General features: G+C 47.9%; 1 protein-coding gene across 4 annotated transcripts; it reads right to left on the bottom strand.

The window, feature by feature from the left end:
* Positions 1-1,429: 1,429 nt before the first annotated feature.
* TRMO (tRNA methyltransferase O) lies at positions 1,430-18,932 on the bottom strand. Of its 4 annotated transcripts, XR_003756039.2 has the most exons (6): positions 18,841-18,932; positions 10,870-11,044; positions 8,888-9,045; positions 5,844-6,479; positions 4,287-4,638; positions 1,430-3,857 (listed from the first exon to the last, which is right to left on the bottom strand). XR_003756039.2 is itself a non-coding variant. In XM_029056095.2 (5 exons), the coding sequence occupies exons 1-5, from the start codon at positions 18,875-18,877 to the stop codon at positions 4,388-4,390; spliced, it is 1,257 nt and encodes a 418-aa protein (XP_028911928.1). In that variant the 5' UTR covers positions 18,878-18,932; the 3' UTR covers positions 1,430-4,387. The 4 variants fall into 4 exon arrangements, 3 of the variants coding, with proteins under 3 accessions (XP_028911928.1, XP_028911929.1, XP_028911930.1); XM_029056095.2 differs by having other exon boundaries at positions 1,430-4,638; XM_029056096.2 differs by having other exon boundaries at positions 1,430-4,602.
* Positions 18,933-19,447: the final 515 nt, after the last annotated feature.

Raw genomic sequence — 19,447 nt, 5'->3', positions numbered from 1 at the left:
TTCCCCTCCCCTCCTCATCCCATCCCTGAGAGCGAGCAGGGAATAGAGGATGGGTGTAGGTCTGATCATTTCCCTACAACATCACAATTTCCCAGGTGGACAGCATCCTGGCTGTCAGCAAGATCAGAGGCAAATGTTCTGAACTTGCTATAATGAGCTTCCAAACAATTATTCTAAAATTCCTCAACTTGTATGTCCTTTTCCACTTCGGAGTCATTTAGAAAGTATGAGAATTCCAAAAAGGCTCTTTGCCAACGAGGGTGGGGGGCGTGGGGGGGATGTCAGATGCCACTCTATGGGCAGGTTCAGGAGATGAACCAGGTGTGTGACATGTGATATGACATGTGATATGACGTGATATGACAACTGTGAACCAACACACCCGCACTGGCTGAGCTGCTTACAGTTATGCTCAGCGTTACTACTGGCCTTAAAGCATTCAACTACCTTTCCCCCCATTACTTACCTCACTGATTTCCTACTATAATCCAGCCCGCACACTTAGCTCCCCTAATGCCCACCTACTCACTGCACCATTTTTTTAATGCTCACCCAGTCTGTAACAATAAATGCTGAAGCATTCTTTGGGCAAAATAACATGAGAAGCAGCATGACCTAGTGGATAGAGCTTGGGCCTGGGAGACAGAAGGACCTGGCTTCTAGTCCCAGCACCACCACTTATCTACTGTGTGGCCTCGGGCAAGTCATTTCCCTTAAAATGGGGATTAAGGCTGTGAGCCCCATGTGGGACAGGGACTGTGTCCAACCTGATTACATCTGATCGACCTCAGTGCTTAGTACAGTACCTGGCACATAGTAAGTGCTTAACAAATACCATAAAAAAAGAGCTGAAAATGGAGAGCCCTATGTATGTGAGTGGAAAACGTGAATTTGGGGGAGTGTCTCCCCCAAATAAGAGAAACAGTTGTCATGGGTACCCTCAATAGGTCCCAAAGAGCAGAGGTCCAAACTGTAAATGAGTAGCTTCATCATTCATTCAATCTTAGTTATTGATGATGATGATGATGATGATGGTGGTATTTGTTAAGGGCTTACTATGTGCCAAGCACTGTTCTAAGCGCTGGGGAAGATACAAGGTCATCAGGTTGACCCAGGCGGGGCTCACAGTCTTCATCCCCATTTTCCAGATGAGGTAACTGAGGCCCAGAGAAGTTAAGTGACTTACCCAAAGTCACACAGCTGACAGATGGCGGAGCTGGGATTAGAAGCCACGACCTCAGAACCCATGACCTCTGACTCCCAAGCCCGTGCTCTTTCCCACTAAGCCACGCTGCTTCTCTTGAGTTCTTACTATTCTATTGCTTCTATTGAGGGCTTACTGTGGGCAGAACACTGTACTAAGCGCTTGGGAGAGTACAGCAGAGCTGGTAGACACGTTCCCTGCCCACAGTGACCTTACATTCATTCATTCATTTAATCATTCTAATTTATTGAGTGGCTACAGGATGCTTAAGTCCTGGGGAAGAATACAGTAAAAGATAAATAAGACTCAGCCTTCAGGGGCTCACAATCTAAAATGGAGGGTGGAAGGCTGAGGACAGGCACCTGAGGAGAGACGGAATAACAGAAGCACACAAGAATAACGAACCCTATAAGAGCTCGAGAACGCTGCGGTCGAAGGATTAATTTCCAGGCTCCTCACGCCACAGGCAGGGCTGTCCGGAGTCCAGTAGTTACAACAGCGACTGCTTTCCCCACTGTTTTCCAATTTGTGGCAATCCTGATTCAGTCTCTCCCAACTCTGCCTTGGCAAGACAGGCTGGGAATGGAGTCTCAGGATGACACAGTGGGAGAACGGCTCACGGCATAATTTGCTTCTTTGATTTTAAAAAAGTTGCCAGGAGAAAAAGCTGCTTATACTTGTACTGGACCAAAGGCAATACAAATTTCTGAATCTGTGAAGGGGTCGTAGGTGCACGATGATGATCCAAGCTTCCTCATGAGCCACAGGGAAAGACTGCACGGTCCATTCAAGTCTTGGGGTGGATAAACTTCACAGGGAAACCAAGTCAGATCAAATCTCAAATGAGAACATTGACTTCCTCAGCAAATACATTCATTCTAGACGGTACAGTCAAAATTGGGGAGGAAGAGCTGAATTGTTAAGAATTTTGAGTGGCAAATAAGTGTTATAGGAGAAAGGGACCACGGGGCCTGAGGATCCGTGAAAAAGAAGTTATTTCAATTACTCACAAAGACAACATCCACGACAGCAGCAGGATAACTTGAAGCATTCAACTAGTGGCATGCAGCCCAGTATAAAATCATTAGGCATGTGGCTTTGTGCCAGTAACCAACGGAACCAGTAAAATCGCATTTCAAAGCATGATCAATCAAGTACAAAGTCATTCCAATTTGATTATCAAAACACAACCTCGCGTGCTAGGGAAGTATGCGTTTTCTCCGGTTAAAATAAGCAGATATAACTTCTCATGATCAGGCTGTGATATTACTTTTTTTGCCTGCCTGCCGGCCATGTATACTCCTGGCCATGAATCAATTTCTTTTGCTGATTTTTCCTCTGTTGACATGAGAGCATTTCAAAGGAGTTCCTGTTGGAAATGTGGCTCCGGTACAGCTCGTCCTGCTCCAAGATCCAACGCAGAGATGGATGGCCTTGTGGATTCTCAGGAGGCAGGAAGACAGGAAAACCACCTAACCCCAACACAGGTGATCAGGTTCTCTTCAGGCTCAAAGGTAAAGCAAAAAATTTCAGTCATCTAAAATGAATACGTTCTCCTGGCCTCCCTTAGAAAGGATCATTGAAAAAGATCCAGATCACACGATAGCTAGCCATCTGCCACGTTGACTAAATAACTCCTCGCAATTGGCTTTGAGACTCTCCGCCCCTTCTCCTTAGCCTGCAATATGTTGTTCATCCTTGTGCCCCTCCCTTCTCTTCTCTCCCTCCCTGAGGCTGCTGGGTGGGGGCTGGAGGGGACTTAGCCAAGCCCCCTTGTCTGCTGGTGAGTTTATCAGTCCATCTCCAACAAGGCTCAGATGCCTTTTTTTTCTTTCTTTTTTAAACGAAGGAGATTCGGGGGGGAGTGGAGGGGCTAGACAGGGGATGGAGGGGCCCAGCTAGGAGTGTGGAAGGGGAAGAAAACTGCTCTAAACAGCGCAGAGCCAGAACAGGGCAAGAGAGGGAGAGGGGTGGGGAACGGAAATGAAGTCTCCACACTTACCGGACGCGGTGTCTGACGGGGCTTTCGGATCCTGGGCTACATTGGCAATCAGCACATGACGCGTCAATCAATCAATTGTATTTATTTAGCATTTACTGCAAAGGATTTACTCCTTCAAAGGAGGACTGTACAGAGCACTTGGGAGAGTCTAACAGAGGTGGTAGACAGCTAACAGTCTAGAGGGATTGTAACGTTGGGGGCCCATGGGAACCGAGGGTGCGCTTGTATTTTATTCCCAACCTCAACACTTGTGAACGCATGCGTACTCAATTAGCTGGATAAATTATTTCATTCTTTCGTATTTTTGCATTACTCCCCGTTCTACCCCCATTCTTCCTCCTACGCGTACTATTCATAAATCATTTACGCCTGCCGGTCTCCACCATTTGATTGAGAGTTCCTTTAGGGCAGGGAACGTGTATCTTCAATCAGTCAATCAATGGTATTTATTGAGCGCTTACCCTGTGTACTGCCCTGTATGGAGCTCTTGACAGTAGAGTTGGTAGACATGTTCCCTGCCCATGAGTTTACAATCTGGAGGTAACGGCTTCTGTTGTACTCTCACAAGGGCTTAGCATAGTGCTTGACGCTCAGTAATTGCCAGTGACGGATTGAATGGACCTCTGGAAACCACCATCATTTTGGGAAAGCCTACGACGGAGAATCATGAAGTTACTTTGCTTAGTTTGATACCTCCCATTTGGATTGCTTGATGTTATTTTTTTCTCTCCCTGTAATAAGTCTGAACAAGGGAATTTAAAAGTGTCGGGATCCGAAAGGAGTCCTGCCTCACTGCAGAGAAGGCTCCAGTCTGTCTTCAAAGGAGGACTGTATAAGTAACCCTGTTTGATGTCCTCCCCCTTTAGACTGTAAGCTCCTTGTGGGCAGGGAACATGTCTCCTATTCTGTTGGACTGTACTCTCCCAAGCACTTAGCGCAGGGCTCGGCCCACAGTGAACGCTCAATCAATATCACCGACGGACTGACTGACTTCCAGAGGGAAGTCAGCCCTATTATTTAAAATACCGAGAGCTGGCAGAGAATTCACATCCCGAATAAAGTCGATAGATGAGGTCTCACCCAGGCAGTTTCCAGTATATATTGCTTCTAACTGTGCTCAACTGGTTGGCGGACTACCGGTTTTTTGAACATTACGGGGAGCGAGTAACGCCGAACAGATTTCAAAAGGACGTCGAGCAGGCACCACCGACGCCACCTGCGACAGGCTCCGTAGGTTTGATCCTCAGCACTTCGGCAAATCCATCTCCAAACCAGCAAGTGATATGGGCTCTGTCCATAGTGAAATAGAAGAGACGATCTTGACAATGTTTCCGCCGGTAGACGGATCGAGGGTCAGCAGATAATATGACGGTAATGGCATGCTTTGCTTCCTGTACTGAACGAAAATACTTGAATGGGACTTTACTACCATCTGAAATTAAAAAAAAAAATTAAAGTTTTATGGTAATGGCATGCTGTGCTTCCTGTACTGAACGAAAATACTTGAATGGGACTTTACTACCATCTGAAATTAAAAAAAAAAATAAAGTTTTAAGTTTTAATAAGAATCTCAGCGTTGAGTTTGAAAATATTTACGTTCACAATTCACCTCCCCGAATTAGCCCACTACAGTTTCTCTTTCCTGCCAACAAATACTTCAGTGTTCACAGGCCGCACAGCTCTGTTCAAGCTCTTACTTGGAGGGAGAACTGGATCTTTCATGGCCGGTCTGCCCGCCTGCATTTCTGTTATTCGAGGGAGTATTCAATGTTTCACTGTCCCAGCCCAGTAGAAGGATGATAGATGGATGATCAAAGCAACTAATGACATTACAGAGCTAGAGAAGTAAAACTCTGATATCACTGTGTGCAGCTGGAATAATAATAACGATGGTATTTATTCAGCACTTACTATGTGTCAAGCACTGTTCTATGCGCTGGGGTAGATACAAGCTAATGAGTTGGGACACAGTCCCTGTCCCACACGGAGCTCACAGTCTTAATCCCCACTTTACAGAGGAGGTAACCGAAACACAGAGAGGGGAAGTGACTTGCCCGAGGTCGCCAAGTACGCAAGTGGTGGAACTGGGATTAGAACCCAGGTCCTTCTGATTCCCAGGCCCGTGCTCTATCCACGAGGCCAAGCTGCTTCTCTGAGTAGCGATTCAATTTTACTACGGAGGACAAGGAGAAGCCCAAAACAATCACGAAGCTGCCTCCAAAATAAGGAAAGAGCTGGGCAGTCCATCGCAGGAAGAAGCCCAACTGCCCCTATTTGGCTTTGGAGATCTACTTGGGTCCAAAATTTTGAGTGTGATAGCGGGTCACTCAGACATACAGGGAGTCCTTTTATGATAGGAAATCAGTGGCCAACATTTCGGTAAAATTCCCTTTCTCAAAAGAAGAGGGCACTGCCAACGAAGTACGCTTTTCTATCTCGCTATTTTTCCCCACCATTCTTTCCAGAAGTTCATCTTGAGATATTAACAATATAGCCTCCCCGCAATAAACTACTTTCCCAAAGGACCCTAAAACACCAATCCTTGTTTAATTTCAAAACTAGTGCTCATCACAACATTTAAGAAAGAGATGAATGTGGCTGAGAAACTGAAGTAGAGTGTGAGGTAAATGAAGTTACCTTTATCAGCTCCCGAGTTAAAGTGTTCAAGATCCATTTCTGCATGAGGAGTAAAGCGCACATGGAGACTAGCTACAAAGGGGTCTGACACCCAGGATGGCACACTGGAAATGCTGGAAAGCTCCAAGAATTGAGTCTCCAAGCTCTTTTCTAAAGAGGCCTCACCGTCCTCGGCCCTCTCCCCATTATGGCGTGACGGATTACTGAGATCTGTATTTGAAATACCACCCTTCAGCGGATGCTCATTAATTCGTGCTTCAGCCACCTCTGCGCTCGGGTTACTACTTGTTTCTAACGCAAGAGCTGCTGTTGGGCCACTGCGTTTCGACACGTGTGGTATCGTTTTTGCAGAGCCGTCACATTTTGCATCGCTTTCTTCTGCTATCCTGGGTTTCTCTTCAGTGTTACAGGGGAGAGATGGGTCTCTGCCCACTGCTATTTGTCCCAGATCAGAGTTTCTGGTGATGTTCTCAGGCTGGGGCCAATTTTTCTGCTTGCATTGTTCATCTGGTACATTAAATTCACCTGAAGGCTTAAACACATTCTTTGGTGAATCGTACTCGGCTATGTATGGCTTTACATCAAGGACCGGGGTGTCATTTATCATATCAATTCCAGAGAGATATAAGACTCCACCTGTGATCCGAAAAAAGAGGAAAATATTTAACCTTTCCATCCATACCAAACGGTAAATTTGTCCTCAAATTAAAATAACACACATTTGTAATTTCGTCAATAATCCCATTATTTCTAAAACTCTTCGTCGTGACCGGCAAAATTAAAACGGATGGATGGGGGACGGGGGAGAATGCTGGTGATAAATTACAGGCACCTCCTCCCATCTCAGTCACCCAGGCATCTGTTACTTCCACCTATCACTGGTGGCTGGCAGGCATTGCCCACTGTCCCCTAGGAAATGTGGCCAAGGAGGAATAAAAACTGGATCCTCCAAAGGGAGTAGGGCACCCCACTTTTCCGTCCTGTGGAAAAACTGTGATTATCATGGAACGGCAATTTTTGGAGCCCCGGTGATAGGTTCTAATTAGTGTTTACAGGTGCCCGATTTGATCAAGGAGCAGTGAGGAACTGAATTCCCGGTCTCCTGGTCACTTCAGCTGGAGAAGTAGCAGCAGGGGAAAAGACGAGCAGACAGATGTGCCGTAACGATGGCTGGTTTATTCTGCTGTCTTCCTTTGCCACGTGCCATTTTGCCTCGGGGGGGGGGGGGGGCGTTTTTGCCAACCTGTTGTGACTGAACCACCTTCCCAAATGGATTCTGCTGCTTTTTAATAGGTAGGTCCACCTCGGAGATGCATCGGAGATTCCTGGATATAGGAATGCTTGATAGTAAGTACCTCCTTAAACATCAGGGTGGATATAAAGGCAAGCGACCAACTCTGTCTCATTGTATTCTCCCAAGCAGTTAGTTCAGTGCTCTGCACACACAAAGCACTCAAAAAAATACCATTGCCCGACTGATCGATGGTTCCTCCAGATAGCCCGTTGTTCCTGTCAGAGGCAGACTGTTGAGCTAGACGGACCATCGGTCTAATCCAGAAATGGCCATTCTTACGTGCTAATGAAAGTAACTGGATTACTGAAAAGCTTGACCCCGGAGGGCAAACAAACAATACTAACACGGCCCACAATGGAGAGCCCTGAACAGGCTAGAAATCTCCAGGCCAGACCATCCCTTCCTAGGCATTCTAGGCATCCTAGGCATCCCTGCCCAGCCTGAGCAGAACCCCAGTGTGTGGAAATTGAGGTTGGTCTGAGTTCAAGCTGGACTGGGTGCAAACCCACGTAGAACACTTCTGAGGGCCTGTGGGGAAGGGGCGGGTACGTGCCGGTTGGCTGCTGGACATGAACGGTCCCAGCAGCCCAAGGGACAATGGGGCAAGAGCAGAAAATAGTGCACGAGGGGCAGTGGTCCCTTGAAGTGAGGCTCACGTCCACTTCTGGTTTGGGAAAACCCAATCACCAGCCGACCACTCCCTGTGCCGTAAATGAGGGGGACTGTGGGCGACGTCTGAAAGGCACCCCGACCCTGCCTGGCCAGATTCTATTTTGTGTTGGCTCATCCCAACTCATCAAGCTCGGGATATGCCTTACGGATCTACGGGAACCAGCGCACATATCCTATACAAGACCATATCGGCGGTAAAATGGGGAGCCAGAATATGGATACTTGCCTTCTGATAGTACCTGTTCTGTTTGATCCCTCTTTCTAATTGCAGCTGAGTCACGTCTCAATAACTCCCACTGGCCACCTACCACCACGAGGAAGTGCTGGAATATTCACCAGCGTTTTGGTAATTTTTAAAATTTTCCATGTGTTAAAAAAAACACTACCGTGGTCTCCTAGCTCCACGGAAACGGTCCTAACGTTAAGGCAGTCAATAAAGGCCAATCGATGCTTTAGACCACTTGTTCTGCTGGGAAAACCGAAAGAAAATGGTCTCCTTATGTCTGAACTTGCTTTTTCACAGGATTGCTTGTGATTCCAACCCCAAGAAAGATGACGGAGGTTATTTCCTCCTCTGGGCCAAAATATCCATTACTGAAAATGGCACATGCTCTGAAGACAGAAAAGAGCTTAGGACAGTTTGGGCAGACGAATTAGAAAGGCAGAAGGGAAAAGTAACTTCCAGGAATCAAGTCTCCATATTAATGAGGCCTAATTTTCCGTAGAGGTGATCTGTTCATAATTTAATGCCATAAAAAAACTGGTAAAACCTTGGCCACTTTCCAGTGCAAACTTGCAGAGAGGGCAAACACAAAGGCTATGTCTCCACAGGTAAAACAAAAAGGAAGGCTGAGGCAATTACCCAGATAACTAGCAGAACTTAGCCTTAATTATCCAGGCTTAATGAACCCAAAGCAATTCATTATCTGAAATGAATTTCGGGGCTTGTGCTGTTTGGATGATTGCCTCTACCCTCCATGAGGCTTTGTCCGTCAAGGCACAGTCAGACAGTGATTTTGCAAGACCTGCCTTTGAACTCTGGGAATTTGGAGGAAAACTGAGAGTTATGAAATGTTACCTTCAACCTTTTCCAGCTTTGCAAGAGTCAGTCCTATCGCATTGGGACGATGGGGACTCCTTGTGGAGAAGACTCCAGTCTTGGCTCCGTTTAGTCTAGGAGGCTGGACTTTCGCCTTCCTACTCAGATGACCGTTTTTATGAAAAACAAACAAAATCCTATGGAAAAAAAAAACAAACAACAATCCCTTTCAACAAGTAGAAGAGCATCACAATGGGATATTTTCTCACAATAGGCTACGTTCTCCCAGATAAATTCCAGTACATTTTTGTACGGCATTCGTTAGGTGCTGACGATGTCTCGGGCACTGAGAGAGATATGAGATAATCGGGTTGAACGGTGACCCTATCCCAGATAGGGCTCGCAGCCTTAATCCCTATTTTCCAGATGAGGTGACTGAGACACAGAGAAGTGAGGTGACTTCCACCGCTTTACAGCACCTTCATGCAATCCTGCACGAGTATTGGGAGAGACCCGAACTCGTAAACTGGCTTAGGGACCTGGCCCGTTGTGAGGCTTCGAGTAATTCAACAGGAGGCTGATTGGGAGATTGGCCCGCACCGCATGATCTCGTGCATCAACTACCTTGGGAGAACACAATTTGTTAAATAGCATCCTAGTGCAGTCCCAACAGTCTGCTCTTGCTTCTCCATCACAGAACAGCATTTAGTGGGCACCTACTGCACGCAGAGCACAGTGTTACGCACTCGGGAGAGTATCACAGATATTAATACACATGACCCTGGCCCTTGAGGGGCTTACAATCTAGCGGAAGAGACAGACACCTAAAATAAGCTACAGGTAGGAGAAAGAAACAGAGGATATAAAAACTGCATCATGGGTCTCGGTACCCGAGTGCTTAGATGGTGGCACAGAAGGACTGAAGTGGCACTGGGGATATAAAGTGGGAAGATCGGAGATTAATCGTGGAAGACCTCCTGGAATTGATGCGATTTCAAAGGCTTTTGAAGATCTGGGAAAGGGGTTTGGATTTCAAAAGGATTTGGAAAGCTTTGGGGGGGTCAGATCTGAAGGGGGAGGGAGTTCCAGACACGGGGGAGGAACTTCAGTTAGAGGATGGTGGCGGGAGAGATGAGAATGAGGCACCGTGAGGGGTTCGTCTAATTGGACCGAAGAGCGTGAGCTGGGATGCAGTGGGAAAAGAGAGGAGAAACAGGAGGAAGAGAGCTGATGGAGTTCCTTAAAGCTGACAGTCAGTAATTTTGGTTTGATGCAGAGAGGAATGGGAAACCACTGGACGTTTCTGAGGAGCGGGGAGATGAGGGCTGAATGACACGCGAGACAAATGATCTGGGCATCAGAGTACAGTGTAGCCTGGAGGCAGGGAGATCAGCATGGCGGCCCACCCCGCCCCACCCCTTGCCACAAGCCAAAGATGGCAGCAACCAGGATTGCCAGGGCACCAGGGTACACCTTGGGCATATCGTTCTTGGCTGAGAAACGTGATTCCATATACCCCATTGGTTCGGTTAAGAGTGCGAGGGCACACTGTAGGGAGCCTCTGTCGAAGTGGATCGACTGGTGAACAATGCTTTCGGAAGGCAAAACTTCAAGGAGGAGCCGTGTAGCCCAGGTAGAACCGGTTGGCGGCTGGAGTCACGGCACCCGCTAAATAACTGTCGCAACGCTGGAAAGAGTGGGCCTGTTGGACCGTCTCCACCGGAAAACCGAGGGGCTTGAAAACTCCCTTTAGCAGTAATAAACTGCAGCTCTTGTGGCTTTTGACGGATCGATCGATCCTTGTTGTGTTTATCCAAGTGCTTTGTGTGTCTCCAGCCAGTTCCCCACTTTTTAGATTGGGAGGTCCCCTGGGGGCCAGAACAACGGCTGCGTTTTAAGCCCGCTATCTTCCTCCTGGGGCTGAGCTACAGGGCCCCGCCTTTAGCCCACTCTCGACAAATGTCCCCACCACCGGCAATTCTTCCCCGCACCGTCAAACCACCGATGAGTATGCCACTTACCAAACATGTGAAAACTGTTCCAAACCCATTAGGGAATGCTCGGGATTGTTAAAGATATCCTTTCTTATCCTCAAACAAGCCCGGGACGAACTGCAAACAGATGGCTGCCTTGGAGTACCATTCTTTGCCGAGAAACACGATTCTATGAAACCAACTGGTTCCGTGAAAATATTTCCTATGGAAGCAAAAGACTATTCAATTGGAAATAGTGGACAAATAGCATATTAATAACAGCCGACAGCAGTAATGGTGTTCTTGAGCTTTGGGGACAACCCCGATTTTGCTGGCCTGAAGTTTTTGGGGGACACTTTGCAATGAAAGGGGTTAAAGATGCAAAAAAAGAGCTAAAATCTAACTGGGTAGGGTTGTGTCACGAGGACTGACCATTTACAGGAAACATCCTTCACATGACAGTCCAGGTGAAACACTGAGATCACAGTGAGGGTATTGTTGAACTCCCCTCCGTTTACGCTTTCTACCCCTGGCACACGTACAGGTTTTTCATGAATGGTCGGTACTCTGGCCTACAGATGCTCGGTTCTGCCATACATAACAGGCCTTTTCACTAGAGTTTTGGCTAGGACACTGTTAGGGAATTTAGGAAAGCTCACCTCACAAGGCCAGCTTATTCAGAAAGAGTGTTAGAAAAAATGGCTAAAGTAAATATACGGGGCGTCAGACGTCACTACGGTGTGAGTTTTCCTTAACATGGAGTTCTGCAAAAAATCAGCGCCTGCATTATGGGAGAATGGGGTGCGCCATATATCCCTCGAGATTGCAGCACTTCAGAAAGATCACACGCATGGCCTTTACCTAGGCTCAAAGGATTAATATGCTTTAGGACTCATCCTATGGAGCTCTGCTCTTCCAGAATAGAACGAGATCGATCCAGCAACTTTGCTTCACTTCCCGAAGAACATCAATTAGTTATCAAAGGGAAATTGTGTAAAGGAGTAGGGGAGATTACCCTAACTCGGCATAAACAAATGACATATGGCATTAAGTATATCTTTCTTTTTTCCCCATTAATCTGGCCTTTACCCTTATTATAATATACTTGGCTAATAAGATGATTAAGGATACTATTATCAACTACTGCTCAGATAAAAATCTCACTGCTACTTGGGCAGGTATCCAGAAGTACAGACTTTTGCTTCAGAGCCAGCATATAATGAATCCCCAATTTCTTCAAAAGTGTGAACGTAGGACCACCCTAGTCCCCAAGAAAATTGGCATACTTTGCTGTAATCTAAGCTCCGTATTTATTTAATAACGATGGTATTCGTTAAACGCTTACTATGCGTCAGACACTGTATTCATTCATTCACTCAACAGAATTTACTGAGAGCTTACTATGTGCACAGCACTGTACTAAGCGCTTGGAACGTACAATGTGCTAAGCGTTGGTGGGTACAAGCAAACGGGGTTGGACACGGTCACTGTCTCGGGTGGGGCTCCCAGTCTCAATCCCCATTTTACAGATGAGGTAACTGAGGCCCAGAGAAGTGAAGTGACTCGCCCAAGGTCACAGAGCAGACAAGTGTCATTAAAACCCATGACCTCCTGACTCCCAGGCCCACGCTTTATTTGAGCTCCTTCACCAGACGTGCTAATTTATCTTCCCTCTCCCTGATCTCAGCGTCGTCCTACTTAAAGCCAGAACACTCTGTCATAAGCGTCACTGTTCCGCTATTTTATCATCTTCTAAATTAGCTCAATCCAGATGTACCTTATAGGCATAGTTCAGACTTACAATTCAACAATCATCCATTTATTTACTTGCATTAAGAGCTTACTATCGCTGAACAACTTCCGCACTAGTATTATGTTTGCTAGTAAGGAAAGTATATCCTCCCTTTGTGCGTTCGGCGGCCCAGTCGGGTACCATAAACAGAATCTGAGGTGTTACCAGGAAGGGACCTTCGCAAGGAATTTGTCTTATCCTCCCAGGTACAGGCAAGTGAACGACCCAACCAATGAAAAGAAATGGTTTCCCAGTTTGCTTTTTCTTCTAGATCGTCAGGAATGGAGGCTCCAAAACTTCCCTTCCGCAACCCACTCTGGCATTTAATAACTGATTGTGAAGCCATTTTCTTTTAAATCAGTGTCAATTCAGTCCGCTCGCTTCGCTCCTCTGACCCTGACCTACTTACTCCATCTCGATCTCTTGCTGTCAATCCCTTGCCCACGTCCCTCTCCTGGCCCGGGAACTCCCTCCGGCTTCATACCCGACAGACTGGGCCCTCTCCCCATCTTTAAAACCTTACTAAATCCACATTTCCCCCAAGAAGCCTTCCCTGCCTCATTTGCTCTCCCTTCTGCATCATCTATGTACTCAGGTTGGTGTCCCTCAAGCACTTGGCTACCCCAGCCCCACATATACGTATTTACACCTTACTGCTTCCCCTCTCTGCAATTTATTTTAACGTCGGTCTCCTCCACGATACTGTAAACCCCCTGGGGGCAGGGATCACGTCTAATGTATGGTACTCTCCCAGGCGCTTAGTGCAGTGTTCTGCACACAGTCAGCACTCAATAAACACTACTGATTTACTGAGAAGTCCATCACCTCTTGCTGGAGCCTCATAGACATGAGGAACAACGGGTGGGCAACCTCTTCATAAAAAACCCTTCACATATTGGAAGACTGTTTTAAGAAAGCTCTAAGCCATTTCTGCTTAAGGCTAAACAATCCAAATTCCTTTGCCCTTTCTTTTTGGGACCGATTTTTCCACCCTTTAATCATTTTGACTCGTCCCTGGACTCTCTCGCATTTCTTTACATCCTTTTAAAAAGGTGGTGACCAAATATATTAGGGATTAGTGCTTGGCACATAGTAAGTGCTTAACAAAAACCATTATTATTCATATTTTTTTTTAAAAAAAGCAGCGCTTCACTGCTCACTCATATTCAGATCCTGGGTCTTCGTCTGCTCTAAATTAGGTCTGGCCAGGCCAGTACTTCCCCAAACTGCATTTGTGCTATTTCATCCCTTGTGCTTGTCCCTATCGATTTCACCTTGTTTATGAAGGCCCATTTTTAATTTGTCTAAGTTTTCCTGAATTACTTTCAGAACGCTGCCCAATTCATTATCACCAGGAAAATGACTCATCAGGTTCTCGATTCTTGTGTCTAGGGCACCAGGAAAGACGTCGAATAGAACCGACTGCAAAACTAGTTCCTGGGGGAAACCAGGCACACTGCATGCATCTACCATCGAATTTTCGGGATATTTTCTAAGACCAAATGCCATATGTTGAATCGCCAGACCAAACTGCTGTACCTGACAGGGACAAAATTTAATGACGGGTCCAAAAATTGCAAGAAATTGAAAGAGTTTAAGCTTCTAGGGAAGAGTGATCACGGATGCAGTCCCTCTAGACCGTAAGCTCATTGTGAGCAGGGAAGGTGTCTATCGACTCTGTTAGATTGTTCTCTCCCAACCACTTAGAACAATGCTCTGCAGAGAGTAAGTGCTCAACAAATACAACTGCCTGACAGTAACTTTTATTTATTCTCCCAAATGGTCGGAACAGGTCTCTAGGACTGTTCACACTGGGGGAATTTCACAGCAGCACGCTTTGTTGCAAGTCCTCATGGTATCTGTTGCCAAATTGTACATTCCAAGCGCTTAGTACAGTGCTCTGCACATAGTAAGTGCTCAATAAATACTACTGAATGAATGAAAGAACTGGAAAGGGAGAGTTGATGACACTGTTTAATGGGTCACCTTGTCCACAAAACCGTGTCACCCCTGATCCAACACAGGAACTCCCCTCATTGACCACTCCTGCTTGTTTGTGGTGGAAGATCTAAAATCCTCCCTTCAGCCTCACAGCCTACCTGGACTCTGATTATTTCGGGTGCTCACTTAGTTATCGGGTTTATTAAGTGCTTATTATGCGGAAAGGACTGGGAGTGGGCACAGTCTCCACCCCTTATGGAGTTCACAGTCCAAGAGACAGGGAGATCGGGTATTCTGCAGATGAGAAAACAAGGCCGAAGCAGCACAGGCCTGGAGGATCAGTGCATAGAGGCTGTAAGTCAGCAAGCCTGGATTCTAGTTCCAGTTCTGTCACGGGTCTGAGCGCGTAGTACAGTGCTCTGCACGCAGTAAGCTTTGGACAAATTGCTTCTTCAGTCTCAGTTTTCTCATTATCTTGCCTGGGAAGATGGTGATAAATAGCTTGATCACCAAGTGAGTCACTCAGGGACACCTAACAAGTTAGGAGTGGGATTAGAACCCAGGTCTCCTGTCTCCCAGGCCCAAGCTCTTTCCCTTTAGGCTAGGGGAAGCAGCGTGGCTCAGTGGAAAGGGGCTGGGCTTCGGAGCCAGAAGTCAAGAGTTCAACGCCCGGCTCTGTCACTTGTCAGCTCTGTGACTGTGGGCAAGTCACTTAACTTCTCTGTGCCTCAGTTACCTCATCTGTAAAATGGGGATTAACTGTGAGCCTCACACGGGACAACCTGATTACCCTGTATCTACCCCAGCACTTAGAACAGTGCTCTGCACATAGTAAGTGCTCAACAAATACCAACATTATTATTATTATTGCACTGCCTCTTCTATTCTGCACGGGGAGGCGAAAATATCAGTAAGGACTGGGCCGACCCTGTCCCGGTCGCGAAACCCGCGGACGTTATATTGGGAGCACTCCTGGATGTCACGAGAAGCAGCGTGGCTCAGGGGCAAGACCCCGGGTTTGGGAGCCAGGGGCCGTGGGTTCTAATCCCCCCTCCCATCCTCTAACTGTTGGAGTTCCTCAAGGGTCAGTTCTTGGCCCTCTTCTGTTCTCCATCTACACTCACTCCCTCGGTGAACTCATCCGCTCTCATGGCTTCAACTATCATCTCTATGCAGATGACACACAACTCTACATCTCTGCCCCTGTCCTCTCCCCCTCCCTTCAGGCTCGCATCTCCTCCTGCCTCCAGGATGTCTCTACCTGGATGTCTGCCCGCCACCTAAAACTCAACATGAGCAAAACTGAGCTCCTCACCTTCCCTCCCAAGCCCGGTCCTCTCCCTGACTTCCCTATCACCGTGGATGGTATGACCATCCTTCCCGTCTCTCAGGCCCGCAACCTCAGTGTCATCTTTGACTCGTCTCTCTCGTTCACCCCACACATCCAATCCGTTACCAAAACCTGCCGGTCTCAACTTTATAATATCGCCAAGATCTGCCCTTTCCTCTCCACCCAAATCGCTACCTTACTGCTACAGGTTTTAGTAATATCCCGGCTAGATTACTGTGTCAGCCTTCTCTCTGATCTCCCTTTCTCTTCTCTCTCCCCTCTCCAGTCTATTCTTCACTCCGCTGCCCGGCTCATCTTCCTGCAGAAATGCTCTGGGCATGTCACTCCCCTTCTTAAAAACCTCCAGTGGTTGCCTATCAACCTCCACACAAAACAAAAACTTCTCACTCTAGGCTTCAAGGCTCTCCATCACCTTGTCCCTTCCTACCTCTCCTCCCTTATCTCTTTCACTGCCCACCCCGCACGCTCCGCTCCTCTGCCGCCCACCTCCTCACCGTCCCCCGTTCTCGCCTATCCCGACGACCCCTGGGCCACGTCCTCCCGCGGTCCTGGAACGCCCTCCCTCCTCACCTCTGCCAAACAAATTCTCTTCCCCTCTTCAAAACCCTACTTAAAGCTCACCTCTTCCAAGAGGCCTTCCCAGACTGAGCTCCCCTTTTCCCTCTACTCCCTCTACCCCCCGCCTTCACCTCTCCGCAGCTAAACCCTCTTCTCCCCCCTTCCCCTCTGCTCCTCCCCTCTCCCGTCCCATCCCCTCAGCACTGTACTCGTCGGCTCAACTGTATATATCTTCATTACCCTATTTATTTTCTTAATGAGATGTACATCACCCTGATTCTATTTATTTGCTTTTGCTTTAAGGAGATGTTCTTCCCCTCGATTCTATTTATTGCCATTGTTCTTGTCTGTCTGTCTCTCCCAATTAGACTGTAAGCCCGTCAAAGGGCAGGGACTGTCTCTATCTGCTACCGCTATGTACATTCCAAGTGCTTAGTACGGTGCTCTGCACATAGTAAGCGCTCAATAAATACTATTGAATGAATGAATGAATAATCCCTCCTCCGCCACTTGCCAGCTGGGTGACTTTGGGCGAGTCGCTTCACTTCTCTGGGCCTCAGTGACGTCATGTGGCAGATAAGGGATGAAGACCATGAGCCCCACGTGGGCAACCTGATGAAGCAGCGTGACTCGGTGGAAAGAGCCCGGGCTTGGGGGTCAGAGGTCCTGGGTTCGAATCCCGGCTCTGCCACTTGTCAGCTGTGTGACTGTGGGCAAGTCACTTCACTTCTCTGTGCCTCAGTGACCTCATCTGTAAAATGGGGATTCACTGTGAGCCTCACATGGGACAACCTGATGACCCTGTATCTACCCCAGCGCTTAGAACGGTGCTCTGCACATAGTAAGCGCTTAACAAATACCAATATTAATTAATTAACCCCAGCGCTTAGAACAGTGCTTGGCCCATAGGAAGCACTTAATTATCATTATTATTATTGCGAGCACGCAGTAGCAGTAATCGCAATAGCAGAGAAGCAGCGTGGCTTAGTGGAAAGAGCACCAGCTTGGGAGCTAGAGACCCTGGGTTCTAATCCCGCCTCCACCACTTGCCAGCTGGGTGACTCTGGCAAGTCACTTCACTTCTCTGTCGCTTAGACTGTGAGCCCGTCACTGGGCAGGGATTGTCTCTATCTGTGGCCCAATTGTCCATCCCAAGCACTTAGTGCAGTTCTCTGCACATAGTAAGTGCTCAATAAATATGACCAAATGACAATGGATTCTCTGGGCCTCAGCGACCTCATCGGGCAAATGGGGGATGAAGACTGTGCGCCCCACACTGGGCAACCTGATGACCTCCTATCAACCCCAGTGCTTGGAACACTGCTTGGCCCATAGGAAGTGCTTAACAATCATCATCATCATTATAATGATGATGATGATTATGGGCATGCAGTAGCAATCATTATTATTATGATGATTATGGACAGGCTGTACCAATCATTATGATGATGATGCTTATGGGCAAGCAGTAGCAGCTGTGTGACTGTGGGCAAGTCACTTCACTTCTCTGGGCCTTAGTTCCCTCATCTGTCACATGGAGATTAATAATAATAATAATGTTGGTATTTGTTAAGCGCTTACTATGTACAGAGCACTGTTCTAAGCGCTGGCGTAGATACAGGGTAATCAGGTTGTCCCACGTGAGGCTCACAGTTAATCCCCATTTTACAGATGAAGTAACTGAGGCACAGAGAAGTGAAGCGACTTACCCACAGTCACCCAGCTGACAAGCGGCGGAGCCGGGATTCTAACCCATGACCTCTGACTCCCAAGCCCATGCTCTTTCCACTGAGCCACGCTGCTTCTCTGATTAAGACTGGGAGCCTCTCGTGGGACAACCCGATTACCCTGTATCTCCCCCAGCGCTTAGAACAGTGCTCTGCACCTAGTCAGCGCGTCACTAATACCAACATTATTATTATTAATCATTACGATGATGATTACGGGCACAAGAAGCAGCGTGGCTCAGTGGCAAGAGCCCGGGCTTGGGAGGCAGAGGTCATGGGTTCGAATCTCGGCTCCGCCACCTGGCAGCCGTGTGACCGTGGGCAAGTCACTTCACTTCTCTGGGCCTCAGTTCCCTCACCTGGAAAATGGGGATTAACTGGGAGCTTCACGAGGGACAACCCCAGCGCTTAGAACACTGCTCTGCACAAAGGGAGCGCTTCACAGATACCAACGTTATTATTATTAATCACGATGATGATGACTATGGGCACGCAGTAGCAGTAATCGTTATAGTAGGGCCCCCGGGTCACGTGACCCACGCAACCTCCCTCCTGCCTGCAGTCGGGGGCGCCGACGGGCCCGAACCAAGCAGATCTTCGCCCCCTTAAGTCACCCTGATAAATCCCCCACCAAAAAAGAGCCTTTTCACCTGTCTCCAGACCCGCTTTCCCGCACGGGCCGCTCATCGTAGTTCCCCAGCCCTTCGCGACGCGATTTGGCCCCGTTCAGCCCCCGTCCGCACGTCCCCGCCCCGGGAGCGCGCACGGCCGACGCGCGTGCGCGGAGGGGGGGGGCGCGCGTTCCCGACACGCAGAGGGGGCGGTGCTTAGGTCGTGCTCCGCCCATGAGGAAGGGCCGAGACCCGACCCAGCCCTTTCCTTTATTATTATTAATAATACTGATAATGTTGGTATTTATTAAGCGCTTACTATGTGCAGAGCACTGTTCTAAGCGCTGGGGTAGATAAGGGTCATCAGGTTGTCCCACGTGAACATTTTACGTGAACGTTCATCCCCATTTTACAGATGAGGGAACTGAGGCACAGAGAAGTTAAGTGACTTGCCCACAGTCACACAGCTGACAAGTGGTGGAGCCGGGATTCGAACCTATAACCTCTGACTCCCAAGCCCGGGGTCTTGCCACTGAGCCACGCTAATAATGGCATTTGTTAAGCGCTTACTATGTGCCACACACTGTCCTAAGCGCTGGGGTCATCAGGTTGTCCCACGGCGGGGGGCTCCCGGTCTTCGTCCCCG

This window comes from Ornithorhynchus anatinus, chromosome X5, assembly GCF_004115215.2.
Source record: "Ornithorhynchus anatinus isolate Pmale09 chromosome X5, mOrnAna1.pri.v4, whole genome shotgun sequence".
Taxonomy (NCBI): domain Eukaryota; kingdom Metazoa; phylum Chordata; class Mammalia; order Monotremata; family Ornithorhynchidae; genus Ornithorhynchus; species Ornithorhynchus anatinus.
This window is presented reverse-complemented; position numbering and strand designations above follow the sequence as displayed.

What these genes read in the sequence shown, in the direction of transcription:
- TRMO (XM_029056095.2), bottom strand. Translation starts at nt 18,877, where the DNA reads ATGAGCGGCCCGTGCGGGAAAGCGGGTCTGGAGACAG. An exon ending in GAAAGCGGGTCTGGAGACAG is followed by an intron (nt 11,045 to 18,840) that starts GTGAAAAGGCTC and finishes TTGCTTCCATAG; the next exon opens with GAAATATTTTCACGGAACCA. An exon ending in TAACTCGGGAGCTGATAAAG is followed by an intron (nt 4,639 to 5,843) that starts GTAACTTCATTT and finishes TTTTAATTTCAG; the next exon opens with ATGGTAGTAAAGTCCCATTC.